General features: G+C 55.1%; 1 protein-coding gene across 1 annotated transcript in view; it reads right to left on the bottom strand.

Moving 5' to 3' along the window:
• LOC149852718 (uncharacterized) overlaps nt 1–18,017 on the bottom strand; it is a 56,173-nt gene that overhangs the window by 13,684 nt on the left and 24,472 nt on the right. The window contains exons 5-9 of the mRNA XM_090028404.1: nt 17,057–17,173; nt 11,586–15,548; nt 8,582–8,714; nt 8,025–8,151; nt 849–965 (exon numbers count right to left, since the gene is read on the bottom strand). Coding sequence (XP_089884530.1) covers nt 849–965; nt 8,025–8,151; nt 8,582–8,587 — 250 coding nt within the window. The 5' untranslated portion in view covers nt 8,588–8,714; nt 11,586–15,548; nt 17,057–17,173. The remainder of the gene's footprint in view (nt 1–848; nt 966–8,024; nt 8,152–8,581; nt 8,715–11,585; nt 15,549–17,056; nt 17,174–18,017) is intronic.

The raw sequence follows: 18,017 nt of genomic DNA, 5'->3' as shown, positions 1-18,017 counted from the left end.
GATGAGACCAGAGGGATCTGCTTAAAGGAAGAGTGAGGCTCTCTAAGGGCTGATCTGTCCCACAGCACTGCTGGGTCCAGGGCAACATGATGCCAAGCACTGCACCTGGCTGTGCTGACATGTTCCAAAAGCCGAAGTGCACTGGTGAGACTGCTCTCTACCCCTGATCTCTGGCAGTCTTGACAGCAGCATCTGGGTACAAGGGAGAACAGCCCATGGTGGATTTCTGAGACTTTTCAGCAGTCATAGGGTGTGGGGGAGCACCGCCTTACACTGGAACAGCTGCTTCTGCAGCACACACAAGTGCTGCTCCTGCTTGGGAGGAAAAGCCACCATATGTTGCATCCCTCCAACCTCCACGAAGTGATCTGGGTGGGTAGGATTGAGAGCTGTGGCTCTCCCTTCTGGAAGAAACATGGCTGTGCTTCCTGCCTGCTTCCAGGGAAAGGTTTGGTGTGCTAGCGAATGAGCCCACAGAGCTTTCCTCTGCTGACAAAGCCCAGGCGGCCTCCATGTCAACAGGACAAAGGCCCTGGCACTACTCCACATGGGGTCTCTGCATTGAGTCTCAGGTTCTGAGACACTCAGGGCTATAGAGATGAAACAGAATGGGGGAAGAGCTTGGCGCAAACCATGAGGTACTCACTTCCCCCCACAACATGAAAGCTTATGGATCCTAACCCAAGTGGGAACAATACCCGACTAGACACATTACAGCATCAGCTATTTGAGGTCAGCACCTGGAATGGAAGCACAGGGCAGGCCTGCAGTTTCCAGGCTACCTCTCACTCTGGCTAGGAAGCATTTCTGAGAGGGGAATATCAAGGAAGAGACCAGCCACAACTCACCAGGCAGCACGTCTTCCCACTTTGAGATTTCCCCATGGTGCTCCTCAGCACAGACCCACAGCTCCACCTTTTCTTGCTGGATGCGGCAGATTAAGTCCGGCATGGGGCCTCGGTATCCTGTGAGGGGCAGCGGTTAAACAGTGCTTATGACCACAGACTGGATGGAGAAGCGGCAGCTGGGATGTAGGGATGGATCCAATGAACTCATGGATTCTACTCAGGCCTTGAAGGACAAGGTCACTTAGCAGGAAAAGGAAGGTGCTGCAGGGAGGAGCCTTCAATATATGATAGTCCTTGTCACCATGACAAGGGTGGGATGAGGAAACAAAGCACAGGCCACTCCGAGGTCAAAAAAAGGGTATGAAACGCAGTCACCAGGGACAGGGGTGGAGATGCAGTGATCTGTGATAGTAAGCTGTTACTGTTTTCAAGGTACCAAAATTAAGAGTCAATGCACGCACTTACGGATGAATAACATTTACCTTATGAGTGTCATTGCAGACAAAGACATGAAAGTGAGTTTACTCCCAGAGGAGTTTTAAAGCCCGGATGAACTGCAGTGAAAAGAATTCATGATAGATGTCTGACACTGGAATGTTTTCTGGGAGGGAGTGTAATTTTGCATCAACAGGGAGTAGGAAAGGATGATTCTACCTTATGTTCAGGTGTAACTACAGCAGGGACAGGCAAAGTCTGGCCCATGGGCCAGATCCAGTCAGCAGCGGGCTCCATTTCCCAGCCACCCCTGCGCATGGCTGTGGCTGGTCTCTATGGGGACCCCAGCTGCAATAGCCCCTGGAAAGCTCAAGGCTCAGGCTGCCATGGAGACAAGCTGCAGCTGCTCTGGGGCTGCTCTGGAGCCGCTGGGAACTTGTGATGGGGGCAGCTTGCTCCAGAGCCAGGGCAGAACTGCGATCTGTAGCCTGCACGCTCCGGGCAGGTGCGCATCCACAGGAGATTGCAGCTCAACCCCTGCTCCAGACCAGGCTGTCACCACTACAAGTCAGGGCAGAACCATGATCTCCTGCTTGCGTGCCCCTGCCTGGAGAGTGCGGGCTATGTATCTGCCCTGGCTCCGGAGCAAGCTGCCCTCATTACAAAATCCCAGCAGCTCCGGAGCCACCCCCCGCCCTGCTCTGCTGCATCATGAAATGCATATGTGTGCTGTAGCAGCAGAGGCTCACAAGACTTCCACTAAGTTCTGCTGGCTCATGGGCAAAGGAGAAAGGGGAAACAAGGGTCAACACTGAACCAAGTACGCTGGGATTGTTAAGCTGTTTGGACAGGGACACACTAGGGAAGAAGGGAAGGAAAACAGAAGAATTCCCAAAGGAACAGCTCTCAGTGAATTTTTATGCACAATGAACTGGAGATGATGGAGGTGGTCTCCGGCCCCAAGGCTCACTGTACCAGGGTCATCACCCCTCCCAGATCTCTGCAACAGGTACAAACCTCTGGCAGCACCACCAGAGCCTGAAGACCTGCCAGCTACTGCAAGCAAGGAAGAAATGCAACCAGCTATCATCCCCAAGACAAAACGCAGAGTGGTTGTTGTGGAAGATTCCCTCCTGAGGGGGACAGAGGAAGCGATCTGTAACCCTGACCCCGCAGCCCAGAAGGTCTGCTGCCTCCTGGGAGCTTGTATCCAGGATGTGACCAAGTGGAAGTCAGAACTTATCCGGCCCTCTCACCACTACCCTGTGCCCCTTATCCATGTGGGCACAAATGACACAGCTCAGAGCAATCTCAGCAGGGTCACGAGTGGTTACAGGACTTTGAGAGCAGGGCTCAGGGGGCTGAGGGCGCAGGTGATTCTTTCCTCAAACCTATGGGTCATGAGCTGAGGAGGGAGAGACAAATTGAGGCAGTAAACAGAAGACTGTGGTGCTGGTGCCACCGTGAAGGCTTCCACTTCTACGGCCGCAGTCCGCTCTTCAGAGAGGCAGTGGTCTGCTGAGAAGAGACTACCTCCACCTCACTCCACTGGGGAAGAAGCTCTTCTCAGCCAGAATGGCTGATCTGCCTGACCGGGATTAAAATTACATTTGCCGGGGATGGGCAGACAACCACCAGAGCAAGCTCACCAAGCATTAACTACAAAATCAGCTGTTTAGGATGCTCAAGAGAACCCACTCCTACCCCAGCCCAGGAACAGAGCTTCTCCATGAGTACAAGGAAGCCCAGGGCCTCCAAAGGCGTACTTACTTGCTTGTACACCAATGCCAGGAGTTTAGGGAATAAACAGGAGGAACTGGTCCTTCTGCTAAACAAAAATGGCTACGATCTCATAGGGATAACGGAGACCTGATGGGACTCCTCTTATGACTGGACTACAGGTATAAATGTACAGGACAGATCGTGCTGAAAAAAGGGGCAAGAGTGTAGCTCTCTATGTGAAGGAGAGCTACATGTCCCTACAGGCTGAGACTGGCACCAAAGGAGGACAATAGGAGACCCTCTGGGTTAGAATACGAGGGGAACATGGTGAAGATGCGATGGTAGGAATCTACTACAGACCCCCAAACCAGGAACAAGGGCTTGACCAAGAATTCGCCAGGGAACTGACCAAGGCTGCATGCTCCCATTGCAGGGTTGTTATGGGAGACTTCAACTATCCAGACATCTCATGGGAAGTGCACTCAGCCAAATCCAATTGGTCTCAAAGCTTCCTTACATGCGTGGATGAGCTCTGCCTGTCTCAAGAAGTCTATGGGCGGACAAGAGGCAAGGTGCTGCTGGACCTGGTACTGGCCAAAGGGGATGATCTCATCAGCAACCTAAGAATCAAAGAGAAGCTGGATGACAATGACTATGAGTTGATCACTTTCACTATCCATCGCAAAGCTGGCAAGTGAGTCAGCAATGCAATAATCCTCGACTTCAGGAAAGCCAACTTTCATATAAGCTCAGGAGGCATGTTCTTAAGGCCCTGAGAGGCCATGATTTCACAGGGAGGGGAGTTCATGATGAATGGTTGCTCCTTAAGGAAGCAACCTAGAAGCACAAGAGGAGTCCATCCCAGCCCATAGGAAAGGTGGTAAAAGGGCTCAACAACTCCCTTGGATCAACAGGGGACTCATGGACCTCCTGCATCTGAAAAGAGAGGCCTATAAAGGATGGAAGACAGGAATCACCACTAAGGAGGAGTATTCTGCACTGGTCTGCACCTGCAGGGACCAAACTAGAAAAGCCAAGGCTGCAACTGAACGCCAATACACGGACAATAAAAAGTCGTTCTTCATATAGGTGGGGAGTCAAAAGAAAAACAAGGGCAACATTGGACCCCTGCTAAACCAGCTGGGGCAGCTGACTACTAACACCCAGGAAAAAGCCAATCGGCTTAATGATTACTTTGCATCGGTTTTTCACCAGCCCAAAGGGACCACCCTCCCCAACATGATGCGGATGACCAGGGCGAGGGTGAATATAGGACCACCATGGTGTGGATCTTGTAAAGAAGCTTCTTGAGAGGCTGGACCCCCACAAATCAGCTGGTCCAGATAGAGTGCACCCAGGAGTGCTAAAGGAACTGCCAGACATCATAGAGGATATTCAAGAGCTTGTGGCACTCAGGCAAAGTACCTGAAGATTAGAAGAGGGCCAATGTGGTGCCCATCTTCAAGGAAGGGGGGAAAGAAGACCTGGAAAACTACAGGCTAATCAGTTTGACCACAATCCCTGGGAAGATTTTGGAAAAAATTATCAAAGAAACCATTCTTGACAGGGTAACAGATGGCAACATTCTGAGGGACAGCCAACATGGGTTTGTTGCGGGTAGGTCTTGCCTGACCAATATTTCCTCCTACAACCAGGTGACATGTCAACCTTTTCCCCTTTGTCCAGGCGATATCAAATATTTGAACTTTAAAAAAGCTTTTGACCTGGTATCCCATGATGTCCTCATGGAAAAATTAGACAACTGTGGCCTCGACTACTCCACAGTCCGATGGCTGAGGAACTGGCTCCAAAGTTGGACCCAGAGTGGTAGTTGATGGAACCAAATCAACATGGCACTCAGTGACTAGTGGCATCCCCCAAGGCTCCGTCTTCAGACTTGTACTCTTTAATGTCTTAATAAATGATCTGGACACTGGTCTCAAAAGCAGACTGGCTAAGTTCGCTGATGACACCAAATTGGGGAAGAGTATCCACACTTGAGGACAGGCTGGTGATTCAGGTCAACCTCAATAGGCTTGCAAAGTGGGCGGATGAAAACCTAATGCCATTCAATATGGAGAAATACAAGGTGCTCCACCTCAGGCAGAAAAGCTCGCATCACATTTATAGGCTCAGCAGTGCTACACTCACCAGCACCACAACCAAAAGAGACTTGGGGATCATGATTAGAACAGACTCCGCCCCCCAGAGGTGGTTCAGGCACCTACTCTGGACACCTTCAAGAAACATTTAGACACTTATCTTGCTGGGATCCTTTGACCCTAGCTGAGTTCCTGTCCCTTGAGCAGGGGGCTGGACTCGATGATCTTATGAGGTCCCTTCCAGCCCTAATGTCTATGAAATCTATGATATGAGCAAACTGAGAAGGCAAAGGGAGATCAAGTTGTCAAGAAGCTGCTGAATAGAGAAGCACCAGGTGTTAAGAGAATGATGAAGGCTCAAATGCAGGTGGCTGGATCAAATGAAGGGGAACATATCACTATGAAATTGGTGAGAGGCCTGATCACCAGGGATCCTGGTTCTCTCCAATTTAAAGAATCCCCAAATTTTGGTTTAAAAAAAAGTAACCCCAAATCCACATTTTTTCCGTGATTTAAATGAAATACCACTAATATACAGATACTACCCACTTGCCCATCAAGAATGAAGGTGGCGAGGGATGGGCAGGGATGGAGCACCACTACCCACCTCCCTGCGCCACTGCTGCCTCCCAGGAACAGGGGTAGGGGAGAAAGCTTGCACACAGCAGGTGGCACTCCTACCCACTGTCTGGCGCTGCCATCACTCTGCATCTGGCCACACACAACCCACACCCCTACTCCATGTCTGGCCCCATGCACCCACCCACACACCCCACTGCCAACATCTCCCCCCCAGCATCTGGGCCCACTGCCCCACCACAGCCAGAGGCAGATTAATGTGCACAGGGGCCCTGGGCAAACACAAAACTGGAGGCCCCCTCCCCCCATGGCAGCTGGGCTGCGGGGGCATGGCAAGGCCCCTTCCACTCCTGGTGCTGTTGGGGAAGGCTGGGGGGAACCTGCCAGGCTGCAGGTGGGGACACATGTCCCCCTCTTCTCCCTGCCCCCGGTTCCGCTATGGCCAAAAATACACACACACTGGCCCACACATACAGGCACGCACACAGACAGGTGCACACTACTCTCGCTCACTCTCTGCACATGGACACACAGCCACAAACGCGCTCCCTCCTGCCACGAACACAGACACATGCACGCACACACAGACACATGTATGCACGCATCGGACAGGCGCACACTCTACTCACTTACTCTCCGCACACGGACACACAGACACAAACACTCTCCCTCCTGCCACGAACAGACACACGCATGCAGAGCGTCCCTAGGGGTGTGCAGGGCCCGGGGCATACCAGCTTGTGAGGGGCTGGGGGTGGGAGTGGTGACTGTTTGCAGAAGCTGGCAGCAGTGGCGGGGGTGGGGCTGACTGCCCACAGAAGGTGGTGGTAGTGGTGGTGGGGCTGTACAGCACTGTCCACAGCGCCCCCACAAAACACAGGCCCTGGGGCAGTCACCCCAAATTGGGATGGCCCTGCACATGCATATGCACCGACACACACACAAATGGGCGCACTCTTTACACATGGACCCACAGACACAAACAGTCTGCCTGATTTGAGAAGTCCCCATCACCCACCCTGATGCCCCTCACTCCTGACCCACACTCTCCATCCCCATCCCTGCTGATGCCCCCCACTCTTGACCCACAGCCCCCTGGCACTGCCAGTTCCCTGCCCCCACCCCAATGCCTCATACTCCCAAGCCACAGACCCCCTCAGCTGCCCCTCACTACCAACCCACTGACTCCAGCCCTACTAGTGCCTCTCACTCACCAAACGGCTGTACACTGCCCCCCTGAGCACTGCTGGTACCCCTCACTCCCAACCTGCACCCCCCCACCCCATCTCTGCTGGTGCCCCTCAATCCTGACCTGCAGCCCCCTGGTGCTGCCAGTGCCCCCTGCACTCCCAACCCACAGTCCCCTGCCCCTACCCATGCCCCTCACTCCCAACCCACAGCTCCCTGCCCTCTGTGCCCCAGCCCTTCCAGAGGGACCCAGCTGTGTTTGTTCTGCCTGGGTCCGGAGCGTGGTGGCTCCGCTTTATGCACGCAGCGGCGGATCATGTCCAGGCCCAGTGCAGGCTGAGGGAAGAGGACAGGAGGCTTGTGGCAACCTGGCCCTGGGATTGGGCTGCAGTACTCTGTGGGCAGCCTGGCCATGGCCCCCTCCCCCTCCCCCTCCCTCCTCCGCCACCCAGCGGCTCCTGGCAGCTCAGCCCCCAGGGCACAGAGCACCAGCATTGGTGCCTGCATGGTCCTGTTGCCCAGCCACAGGGCAGGCAACCCCATCCCCCCTACCTTATCACAGCTGCAGCCCCATTCCCCCTGTCCTGCCCAAATGTCCAGGACTTTGCTGTGCTCCAGGGGTGGAAGAGGGGGAGGCAATCAGAGCCAGCAGGGAGCTCTGCATGGATCCACCGCCTCCACAGCTGCAGAGAGGTCCATGTGTGCTCCCCGCTGCCTCCCATCACCACCCCCTGCTCCACGTCCCCCCCCTCCCCCCGCCAACTGCCTGGACCCCACCACCTCCCTCTCCAGTCTGTCTGTTTGTTCCTAATGCTCTGAGCCAATTGCTGCCCGCCCTGCGGGCAGTGCATGCGCAGTTGGCCTGGAGCATTACGCACAGACAGACACACAGACGGAAGTAGCATGGTGTTTCATTTTAATCACTGAAAAATGTGAATTTGGAGGTTTTTTGTTTTTTTTTTTAAACAGAAAATTGGAGATTTTTGTAAATCAGAGAAAACCAGGATCCATGCTGATCACTGACAGAGCAGTGGAGTGGGTTCAAACCACCAGACAAGTTCATGAAGATGAGACTGGTGAAAAACAGGGAGCAGACCAGAAACTTCAGGGGTCACATAGGTCTAGGGAGAAGGAAGAAACAGAGCTTTACCCAGGGAAACAAGGGCTTGGTAATTCCTCAGCATCTGGTCCCGGTAAAGCCCCTTGCTTTCATCTTCCAGCAGCTCCCACTCCTCCTGCGTAAAATACAAAGCCACGTCCTCAAAGGCCTCCCGGATCTGCAGTCACAAGCGTTACACCATCAGCATCTCTTGTCTCACCTGCCTCCAGCCCCCACCGCCCTGCCTGCAATTCCTCTCTGCTACAACTATGGGCAAGCTTTGCCATGGCAGGTCAGGGAGCAGACTTGCCCATTACACAGCTGACACATGATATGGCTGCAGCTGTGGACAGGGGAGTTCATGCATCTGCCCTGACCAAGCTCAACACATTCTACTTGCTGGGTCCTTGGAGGCAGCCCAGGCAGCACTTTCAGAGGTGGAGACCTCTGGCTCCACACTCTGACCAGGCCTTCCAGGGTCAGCACCCCTGGCGATCTGTGCTGTGGGGGAAGAGCTCTGGGTCTCTCCATTCCCCAAATTCTTTACAGTACCCCTGGCTCCACTGTAGCTTGACTCCCACCCCAGGTACGGTTGGTGTCCTACTCACCTCCATGCTCTCCCCCTGCTTTGAAGGCCTGTCCAGGCCCAGCTCAGATGTCAGGGAGCCCTTCTCCCCGTCTCCCTGAGAAAGTCCTCTGGAGCTCCAGGTTTACAGGCCCTTCCTCAGCAGGCTGCTGCTTCTGTGGTTAAGGAAGAAGCACAGGTCAGTCCTGGTGCTGCCAGCACAGAGAAAGCCCTGCTCTTCTCCTGGACGGGCCTGTGACTACAGCAGCTGGAATCCTCAGTGTGCGGGGGCTGGGGGAGGAAGACTCAAAATTAGGAGTGCACCAATAGAGATTTTTGGGGCTGATACCGATAGCCAATATTTAAGCCGATATCGATTTGATACAGCTGCCTCCAGCTGGTCAGTCCATTGTGGAGGAAGGGGACAGGGGGGAGGGAAGGGGTGTGGGTAGGGGCAAATCAACAACCCCCCACCCCCATGATGAGGGAGGGGACAGGGGCAGGCGTTGCCCAGGTCAGGCAGGACAAAGCTGTGGTTTGTTGCGGGGCGGCGTGGTTCCAGTCGCTCCTTGCACCCCAGCAGGGCATGGGGTATGTGTGCACCTGATCTGCATGAGGAGGGAAGGGCGTGGCAGGCCGGAGCCGGGCTGCACAGGGTTTTTCTTGGTGGGGATGGGTCTCCAAGCAAGCACTGGCCGCACCCCAAATTTCACAGCCGGGCTCCCAGTGCTGCCTCCACCACTGCCTGCCTGGGGCAGCCCCAGATTAATCCCCGTCTCCACCCACCTGTGCTGCGCCGGCCAAGTGGTGGTGGCACTGGGAGCCAGGCTGTGGTGAAATCTAAGGTAGCTGTAGCCCCCTCCCAGTGCTGCCACCACCTTATCTGAGCGCAGCCCCCTGTCAAGAACAACCTTGTACAGCCTGCCCCTCTCCAGGTACACACTCCCCCCACCCCCACCCCAGGTGCCAGCAGCAGCAGGAGCTGCACCCCCCCGCCACAAGCCTGTGTCCCGTGCCACCCTGGTTGGGCAGTGCCTGTCCCTACCCCCTCTGTCACCTGCAGAGTTGATCTGCTCCCCTGTGCCCCTTCCCTCCTCCCTCCCCTTCCACCACAATGGACTGACCAGCTGGAGGCAGCTCTCCACGCTGCTGCCGGCCCTGCTCCTCACTGCTTGCGTGTTGCGCTACAGCTGCGTGCAGCAGGGGCACTTATCCGCCAAATTATCGGCCCCATTGGGTGGATATCTGATACAGCCAATTTTCTTTGTATGCTGTGGATCTGATACCAAACTGATGTACTCCTTGCTGAGACCTCAGCAGACGTGAAGCTGGAGAGTTTCATAGTTTCTAGGGTCGGAAGGGACCTGAGCAGATCATCAAGTCCGACCCCCTGCCATGGCAGGAAAGGATGCAGGGGTCAAACGACCCCTCCTAGGTGTCTATCTAGCCTCCTCTTAAAGCCCCCCAGGGCAGGAGCCAGCACCACTTCCCTTGGAAGTTGGTTCCAGACCCTAGCCGCCCTGACAGTGAAGTAGCGCCTCCTGGTGTCTAGCCTAAACCTACTCTCAGTCAGCTTGTGGCCGTTACTCCTCGTTGGGCTGGGGCGAACGGGGACTGGCGGAGACGGGGGCAGGTGTCCCAGGGCCCGGATGTAAGGAGCTCCGCCCCGCCCACACGCCAGGTCTCGTCTGCTCCGGAGCAGCCGCAGCAGGACAAGGCCCGGGGCCCTCCCGGCAGCAACACCCTCCCGGCGGGCGGCGGCCGAGCATCCCCCACCCTCATCCTCACAGCTACTCCCGCCGCTGCTTCCGGGTCACGTGGCCGTGCGGCGCGGAAGGTGACGACACTTTCGGCCTCTCGGTCCGGCGCGAGGCGGAGCGGATGGGATGCGAGAGGGGGCGGGGCCTATGCAGTTGGGCGGAGCTTGTGCCTTCCCCCAGACGGAGCGCGCGGGTGGGGGCGGGGGTGTCACACGTGGGGGCTTTAACCCGGGGTAAAGCAGGTTCTGGTCCGGGTCTGAGCCCCTCAGGGGCCCTCCCACACCCAGCGGCGGCCTTCTCCCCCCTGCCCGTGCTGGCACCGTGGGCCCCTCTGTCGCGGCAGCCGCATTCCCCGAGGGGACGGGTGCCGTGCGCCGGGGGGAGCTGGGGCTGCATTGCCTGAGGGGGCTGGGAGCCGTTTCCCCTGAGATGGAAGTGGGGCCCGTATTTCGCGTGGGGCGCTGGCAGCCGCGTTCCCTGAGGGGACCCAATGGCCATGTTTGCTGTGGGGACGTGACCCGGCCCAGTGCTCCCGCGGGGGCTGCACCGCGTGGGGTGGGAGTTGGGCACGTGCCCTGCTGTTGTGAGGGCACCGTTGGCTCCCCTGCCATAGGCCCAGATTCGCATCCCCCGTCCTTTGCTGGACCTCTGAGGAAACCGAGGTCCGCGGACCCGGCTGCCTGTGACCTCCCGGCGCCACGCGGGTCCTCCTGTGGAGCCGTTTCTGGTGGCCCAGGTGAGGCAGGACTTTGTACCTCCAGAGGAAGATGGGGTGGCTGCCCCAGCCCAGCCCATTGCCTCCCCAAGCTTTCACTGGGAAAGACGGGGGGCAACAGAGGCAGTCCAGGCCTGTGCCAGTGCTGGATGTGGTGGCCACCCGCTACCTGAACTTTCACACCTGGTGCCTGGAGCTGCACCACTGGCCAGGGCTCCCCAGCCCAGATGCCAAGTCACTGGCCCACCTGATTCCCGCGGCACCGCCGCAGTGCCCCCCCCCCATCCAGCCAGGCATCCCCTGCACCCGTCGGCTTTCCCTTGCGGCCCTACTTGTCCCACACCCGCTGTCCCCCCCACCCCCCACCCATGCCTGAGGAGCTGCTGGGGAATGGAGGACGAGGCTGTGAACACAGAGGAGCCTGGATGTCACCTGCAGGATCCACACCCACTGCAGTACTGGATGCGTCCACTTTTCTTTTCATGGGTAACAAGGTGGGGTCTGGGTGAGCTAACAGGGCTGAGCTGAAGGCCCATTTCAGATATTCAGGAGCTTGCTGGGCTTTCACGTACCAGTAAAACGGGGGGTTTCCATAGCAGGGTGGAGAAAGCACAGGTAGCGATCCATCTGACAGCGGCTGGTAGAGCTGGAAAGTGAAGCCAGGCTCTAAATTGCCCCCTCCAACGTCACCTTGTCCAGCAGCCTGTTCAGTCTCTGGAACCTGAAGCAAGGAGCGAGAAATTGAAGGAGAAGATCTACAAGCTTCATCCCTCCTGGAGTCAATGCCATCATCTAATAGGAACTGGAGCCCAACATGGCTGGGGACACGGGTGAGATTGGAGACCTGTCTTCATGAGCAGGATCCCAGCTGGGTTTACCTACATTCCCAGTCGCTTGCTGGAGCTGCTCTGGGAAACAAGCAGCCATTTGGTCTTTCTTTTTGCAGCAAAGGCTGACTGAATCCCCACATGGAGCCTGGTCCATTTTGGCTGACAGGCCTTAGTGGACTTAGGCGCCTCTCCAAGCTCTTATTCAACACTGTGCAGGACTCTGAAGACAAGCGCTGATGGATCTACTCTTGTAACACGCTCTCCTCTTCTCCGTGAGACAGTATCACAAAACCCAGTGAGAACTGCCTTTGGGAAGCAGGCGTTGAACTCAGGCCTTGGGAAGGTGCACCAGGTGACCTTAACTGAACTAAAACAATGCTCCCTTCTTGGAAACAGGCGTAAGGATCTCACCGTCTTTGACACACATTCCCTCACCTACACCCATTGCTCCCCAACCTGCACAGCACCTTAGAGGTTCAACCAGTAACAGGCACCTTCTGAACATGTCACAGGTTCCCATTCCCTCCCCTCTTCCTGAGGCCACCTCCAGCAAAAAGACATGCCAGTCCTCCTGCCAAAAAGCAGAAGCTTGTTCAAAAGTCACAAGGTTATTTTCTTAAGCACGGTAATACAGAGAAAGTGGGGGTGACTTTATACACAGGGAAAATCAACAGAGAGGACAATTATGGAGGAGATGAATGAAAGAAAGTGCTCAATGATGGGCTATTAACTTCTCAGAGTAGCCCCTACGGGACACTGAAGCCAAAACGGAAGGAGGCTTTGGCTTCACCATTGGAGGTTACAACATGCTGGAGTTCACCCAGGGGATGGCCTTGTACTTTCCCCGCTCCTCCACAGGAAAGGCTGGGCCTGCCACAGGCTGCACCTCCCTTAGCCCTGCTACCCGACTTCCCCCAGAAAAGGGACTCTACTGCCCCAGCTAGAAGTTCCTCTGAAAGTGCAGGGTTCTTGTTGCACAGCAAAACATGGGGGGAAACCTTGAGTGAGGACCAGCTCCTGTTCCCGAGGGTTAGCAACAACCCCTGGATTATAGTGAATCCTCTGGAAAGAGAAGAGGCTGGGATATCACAGATTCTACCCTGGAAATGTTTTGGGACCCAGGTCTGCTCCTATTGTACAGCTCTGGAGAGGACACAAAAGCCATCCACAGGGATACCATGTTCACTCTGGTGCTTCCCTAGCAGAGTCTCCCGGCTACAGAGAAGGTAGTGAAGATCCCTTTAGGGAAGGGCATGGGTGACTGGTGCCTCCTGAGTCTGGTGGGGCACCAGATTGCCAACCAGGGCAGGGGGGCGGGCAATTCCAGTTTCACGGCTGGCGCTTCCAGGGGATGTATGACCAATCTGAGGGGGTGCACATGCACCCCCTACATGTTGCCAATGGGGAAGGGGGAGCACCAGGCACCCAGTGGTGCAAAGTCCTGGAAAGAAGCTGAAAAGCAATACCTGCCAAATGGAGCTGGGGGGGAGAGGAGGTGGTAGCATCAGCTCCTTGCAGACACCTGATGGGCCTGAGCAGGCCAGGGAAAGAGGCTATGTGGTGGGGGGGGGAGGCAAGATCAGGGTGGAGGGCAGGAAATGTTTCTCCAGCCATAAATATCTTCCTTCCTGCAATAAAGGGCTTCACATACCAGAATCCTGGGACTAGGAGGAAGCATGAAGTTGGGAGGTGGCCAGTGACAGTTCCTGGGTACCATGTGGAGCCAGGTGTCTTGGGGAGGGCACCCTATTGTGATGGCACTTCTTCCGCCCCTGGGAGCACCGGCTGCTCTTACAGAACGGTGGGGAAAGCGTGGGCACCAAGGGTGACACAAAGGTCTCCCCACAGGTTCTCACGGAATGGCTTCTGCCTATGGTGTTGCCTCTTAGTCCCTCTTCCCCTTCAAACCTTGGGAGTCAGGTTCTGGCTCCTTTGGGTACAGAAGTGCCCTACAAGTGCCAAAGGTCCGGTGACCTCTGCACTCTGCCAGCATGATGCTTTTTCCCTGAATGCAGCCACTGGCAGATGCTGAGCAGGCAGACAGCCCCAAGCCTTTCCTGCACTGCTGGCAGAATTATGGATGCTTCTGGATGTGGATGTGCTGGTGCTAGGCCAGGTAGGAAGACAGGATGAAACCTTCCTACACACAGAGTATAAATGTGCCTTCTCCTTTGTGTGTATGTGCCAGTGCACACATAGGCTAAAAGAGTAGGTAAAGCTCTACCTACACTCAAGGCACTGATATGGTGTCTTCCCTGTGTGGACACTGGTGTTGGAACAAGGTGTAGGATCAGATGAAGGTTTTCCCACACACAGGGAATTGATGTGGCTTCTATGTGTGGATGCTCTGGTGCCTGGTCAGGTAGGTGGGTGTGCTGAAGCTCTTCCCACACACACAGCACTCATATGGCTTTTCTCCTGGGTGGATAAGTGGGTGCTCTGCCAGCCTGCAGTACTGGATGAAGCTCTTCCCACATTCAGGGCACCAATGTGGTTTCTCCCCTCTGTGGAGGCGCTGGTACAAGTCAAGGCTGGAGGGCTGGGTGAAGCTCTTTCTACACTCAGGACACTGATACGGTTTCTCCCTGTGTGGATGCGCTGGTGCAGCACCAGGCTAGAAGATTGGATAAAGCTCTTCCCACACTCAGAGCACTGATGTGGCTTCTCTCCTATGTGCATAGGCTGGTGCCAGGCCAGTTGGGAAGGACAGGGAAATCTCTCCCCGCTATCAGAGCATCTTCATGGCTTCTCCCTTGTGTGGATGAGCTGGTGTTTGGTCAGCATGGAGGAGAGGGTGAAGCTCTTTCCACATGCAGAGCACTGATATGGCTTCTCCCTGGTGTGCACGCATCTGTGCCTGGCCAGGTTGGAGGGCTGCTCAAAGCTCTTCCCACACTTGGTGCAGTGGTATAGATACTTCCCCCTCTGCACACACTGAGACAGGCCTAGTCCACCAATTAAGTTCTTCCTGCACTTGGTGCAGTGGTGTGTCTTCCCCCCACAAGTGGATGATCTGGTGCTGAGCCAGGGAGGGGAAATGGGTGAAGGTCTTACCACACGTGACACAGCAGTACTGATGCTTCTCCCTGTGCACATGTTGATGGTTGAACAGGTCTGAGGTGCAAACACAGCTTTCCCCAAGTTTGTTGAAGCGGTGAGGGAGCTCTCCAGAATGGATCTTGCAGCGAGTAATCAGGGTCAAGAGGCAGGTGAAGCTCTTCCCACACTTAGTACATACATGAGGCTTCTCCCCAGCGTGCCCTATCCTGTGCAAAGCCAGGACTGAGGAGCAGTTAAAGCTTTTCCTGCACTCAGGGTACGGCTGAGCTCTCCCCCGCTGCTTGTCAGTGAGCTCCTGCTTCTCTTCAAGGACCTCCCCACTGGCTTGGTTTAGATGCAGTCTCTCTGTCCAGTGGCCTTTTGCCTTGTGGCTTTTCAGGGCTCTCAGCTCCACAAATTCTTCCCTGCACCCAGGGCTCTTTCTGGCTTCTCTCCCTTCTCCACTCTCATGCCCACTTGGGACCTGTTTCACCGATACATTCTCCAGCTTTTGGGGCCACCCCTGACTCTTGTGCCATTTCTCCTTCTCAGGTCTCAGTGAATCCATCTCACCCAAACTCCCTGGAGAAGTCTGAACTGGCTCTAGATTTGTAGGCCTTTCCTCAAGAGGCTGCTCCTCAGCTCGGCCCAGCAGCCAGGCACCTCCTGCATGGGGAAGAGAAACTCCAGATTAGTCACTGCCCTGCTGGGACAGGCCAAACACTGCAACTCTTTCTGCTGGGATGGGCCTGAGAGCAGGACTGGACCTTGGCACTAGTGTTTCCTTAACAAAACGCCATTTTCCTTCCAAAATCCCAAGGGTTAGAAGTGCAGGAGGGGCAGGTCCATGGGCCATACTAATGTTCCCTACCTAGTGGATTTCAGAGCCAGACTCTTAGGGTTTCTGTCCGAGATGTCAGCCCCATTAACTCAGACCCTGCTGTGAGAAACCCATGTGGGACGTGCCTGAGGACAGCGCTGGAGTGGCTTCATGCTCTAATGGGCTGTTTCATGCACTAATGACCATCTGCGTAAAGGAAGAATGAACCTCTAAAGGCGGCTCTGTCCCACTTTACTACCAAAGTGCAATGGTGAGACTGCTCTCCAGTGCTCGCCCCTGATCTCTGGCAGTCTTGACAGCAACATCTGGATACAAGGGAGAACAGCCCCACGGTGGATGTCTGGGGCTTGTCTGCAGCCATATGCTGTGGGGAGCACTGCCTTACACTGGAACAGCTGCTTCTGCAGCACACACAAGTGCTGCTTCTGCTTGGGAGGAAAAGCCACCATGTTGCAGCCCTCCAACCTCCACGAAGTGATCTGGGTGGGTAGGATTGAGAGCTGTGGCTCTCCCTTCTGGAAGAAACATTGCCGTGCTTCTTGTCTGCTTCCAGGAAAGGTCTGGTGCACTAGAGAATGAGCCCACAGAGCTTTGCTCTGCTTATGAGGCCTCCATGTCACAGGACGAAGGCCCTGGCATTACCCCACATGGCCTCTGCATTGAGCCTCAGGGTTTGTGACACTCAGGGCCCCAGAGATTAAACAGAATGGGGGAGACCCTGGTGCAAACCATGGGGTATTCACTTTCCCCCACAGCGGGAAGGCTTGTGGGTCCCAACCATTCCATGGAGCCATTTAATGCAGCCTGAGATCATGATTCAATACTTCCTGAGACCCAAATCAACCTCACCAGGAAAATCAAGGGAGAGCCCCAGCCTTTCTTATCCAACAATAATGACTACATAGAGCTTTTGCCAACAATGCTTTTTTCTATGGGGGACGATATATCTCATCTTGTCCTCGGAGAGGATGTTAGAGAGCTATGGCTACCTTGGACTGGGGAATCGACTCTTACACTGCTGAGTGAAGATGGAAATTTAAGATCATGCTATCCCAGGAATACCAGATCTGTGCCTAAAAATCAAGATGGCAAACTTGACTGTCCCATAAGAGCTGTCATTAGAGGGGAGAGGAAAGAAGTGATTGCTGGTTTCCACTGCTTTAATTTCAGGGAGTGGGAACAATACCTGACTGCACACATTACAGCATCAGCTATTTGAGGTCAGCACCTGGAATGGCAGCACAGGGCAGGCCTGCAGCTTCCACGCTACTTCTCACTCTGGCTAGGAAGCATTTCTGAGAGGGGAGTATCGTTGAGACCAGCCACAACTCACCTGGTGGCACGTCCTCCCACCTCGAGATTCCCTCACGGTCCTCCTCAGCACAGACCCACAGCTCCACCTGCTCTTGCTGGATGCGGCAGATTAAGTCAGGCACGGGACCTCGATATCCTGTGAAGGGGAAGCAATTAAAGAGTGCGTGTGACCACAGGCTGGATGGAGAAGCTGCAGCTGGGATGTAGGGAATGGATCCAATGAACTCATGGATTTTACTCGGGCCTTGAAGGACAAGGGGAGGTGGGCACTTAGCAGGAAAAGGGAGGTGCTGCAGAGAGAAGCCTTCAATAGATTATAGTCCTTGTCACCATGTAGTGGAGAGATGGGCATAGGAAACAAAGCACGGGCCACTCCAAGCTAAAAAAAAGGGTATGAAACTAAGTCACCAGGGACGGGGTGGAAATTCAGTTATCTGTGATGTACTAGAAGGCAGAATGACAAAACTTTTACTGTGTTCAAGGTACCAAAATTAAGAGTCATTGCACACACTTACAGATAGATTTACCTTATGAGTGTCTTTGCGGACAAAGACATGGAAATGAGTTTATTCCTAGTGAAAGTTTAAAGCGAGGACTCATGGCAGTGAAAAGAATCCATGACAGATGGCTGACATTCATAGGCGGTGCATGGTGGGGATAACCTATCTCACCCTGCCCCAAATGCAGGGCAGTGGTAGGGCCACAAGGCAGCCCAGCTGTGGGGTCCCGGTGGGTGGCTGCAGCAGGGGTGAAGGAAGGAGTGGGGCTGGGGCTGTAATAGGTGCTTGTCCAGGGGACATGGCTCCCACCGCTACACGTACCACGATAAGGCATGGGGGGTGTACCAGATCTGTGCAGGGTGGGGTGAGGCAGGCTGCGGCTGTAGGCTGGGGGGCTTGGCTGGGTTGTGCTTGGGCTGGGTGGCAGTGGTGCTGGGAGGCTGCAGCCACCCCAAAATGTGCCATATTCACCCTACCTCT

Source organism: Crocodylus siamensis, chromosome 15 (assembly GCF_052110815.1).
Source record: "Crocodylus siamensis isolate JL-2025a chromosome 15, ASM5211081v1, whole genome shotgun sequence".
Lineage (NCBI taxonomy): Eukaryota > Metazoa > Chordata > Crocodylia > Crocodylidae > Crocodylus > Crocodylus siamensis.
Note: the sequence above shows the minus strand (reverse complement) of the source record. Positions and strands in the feature narration are given on the sequence as shown.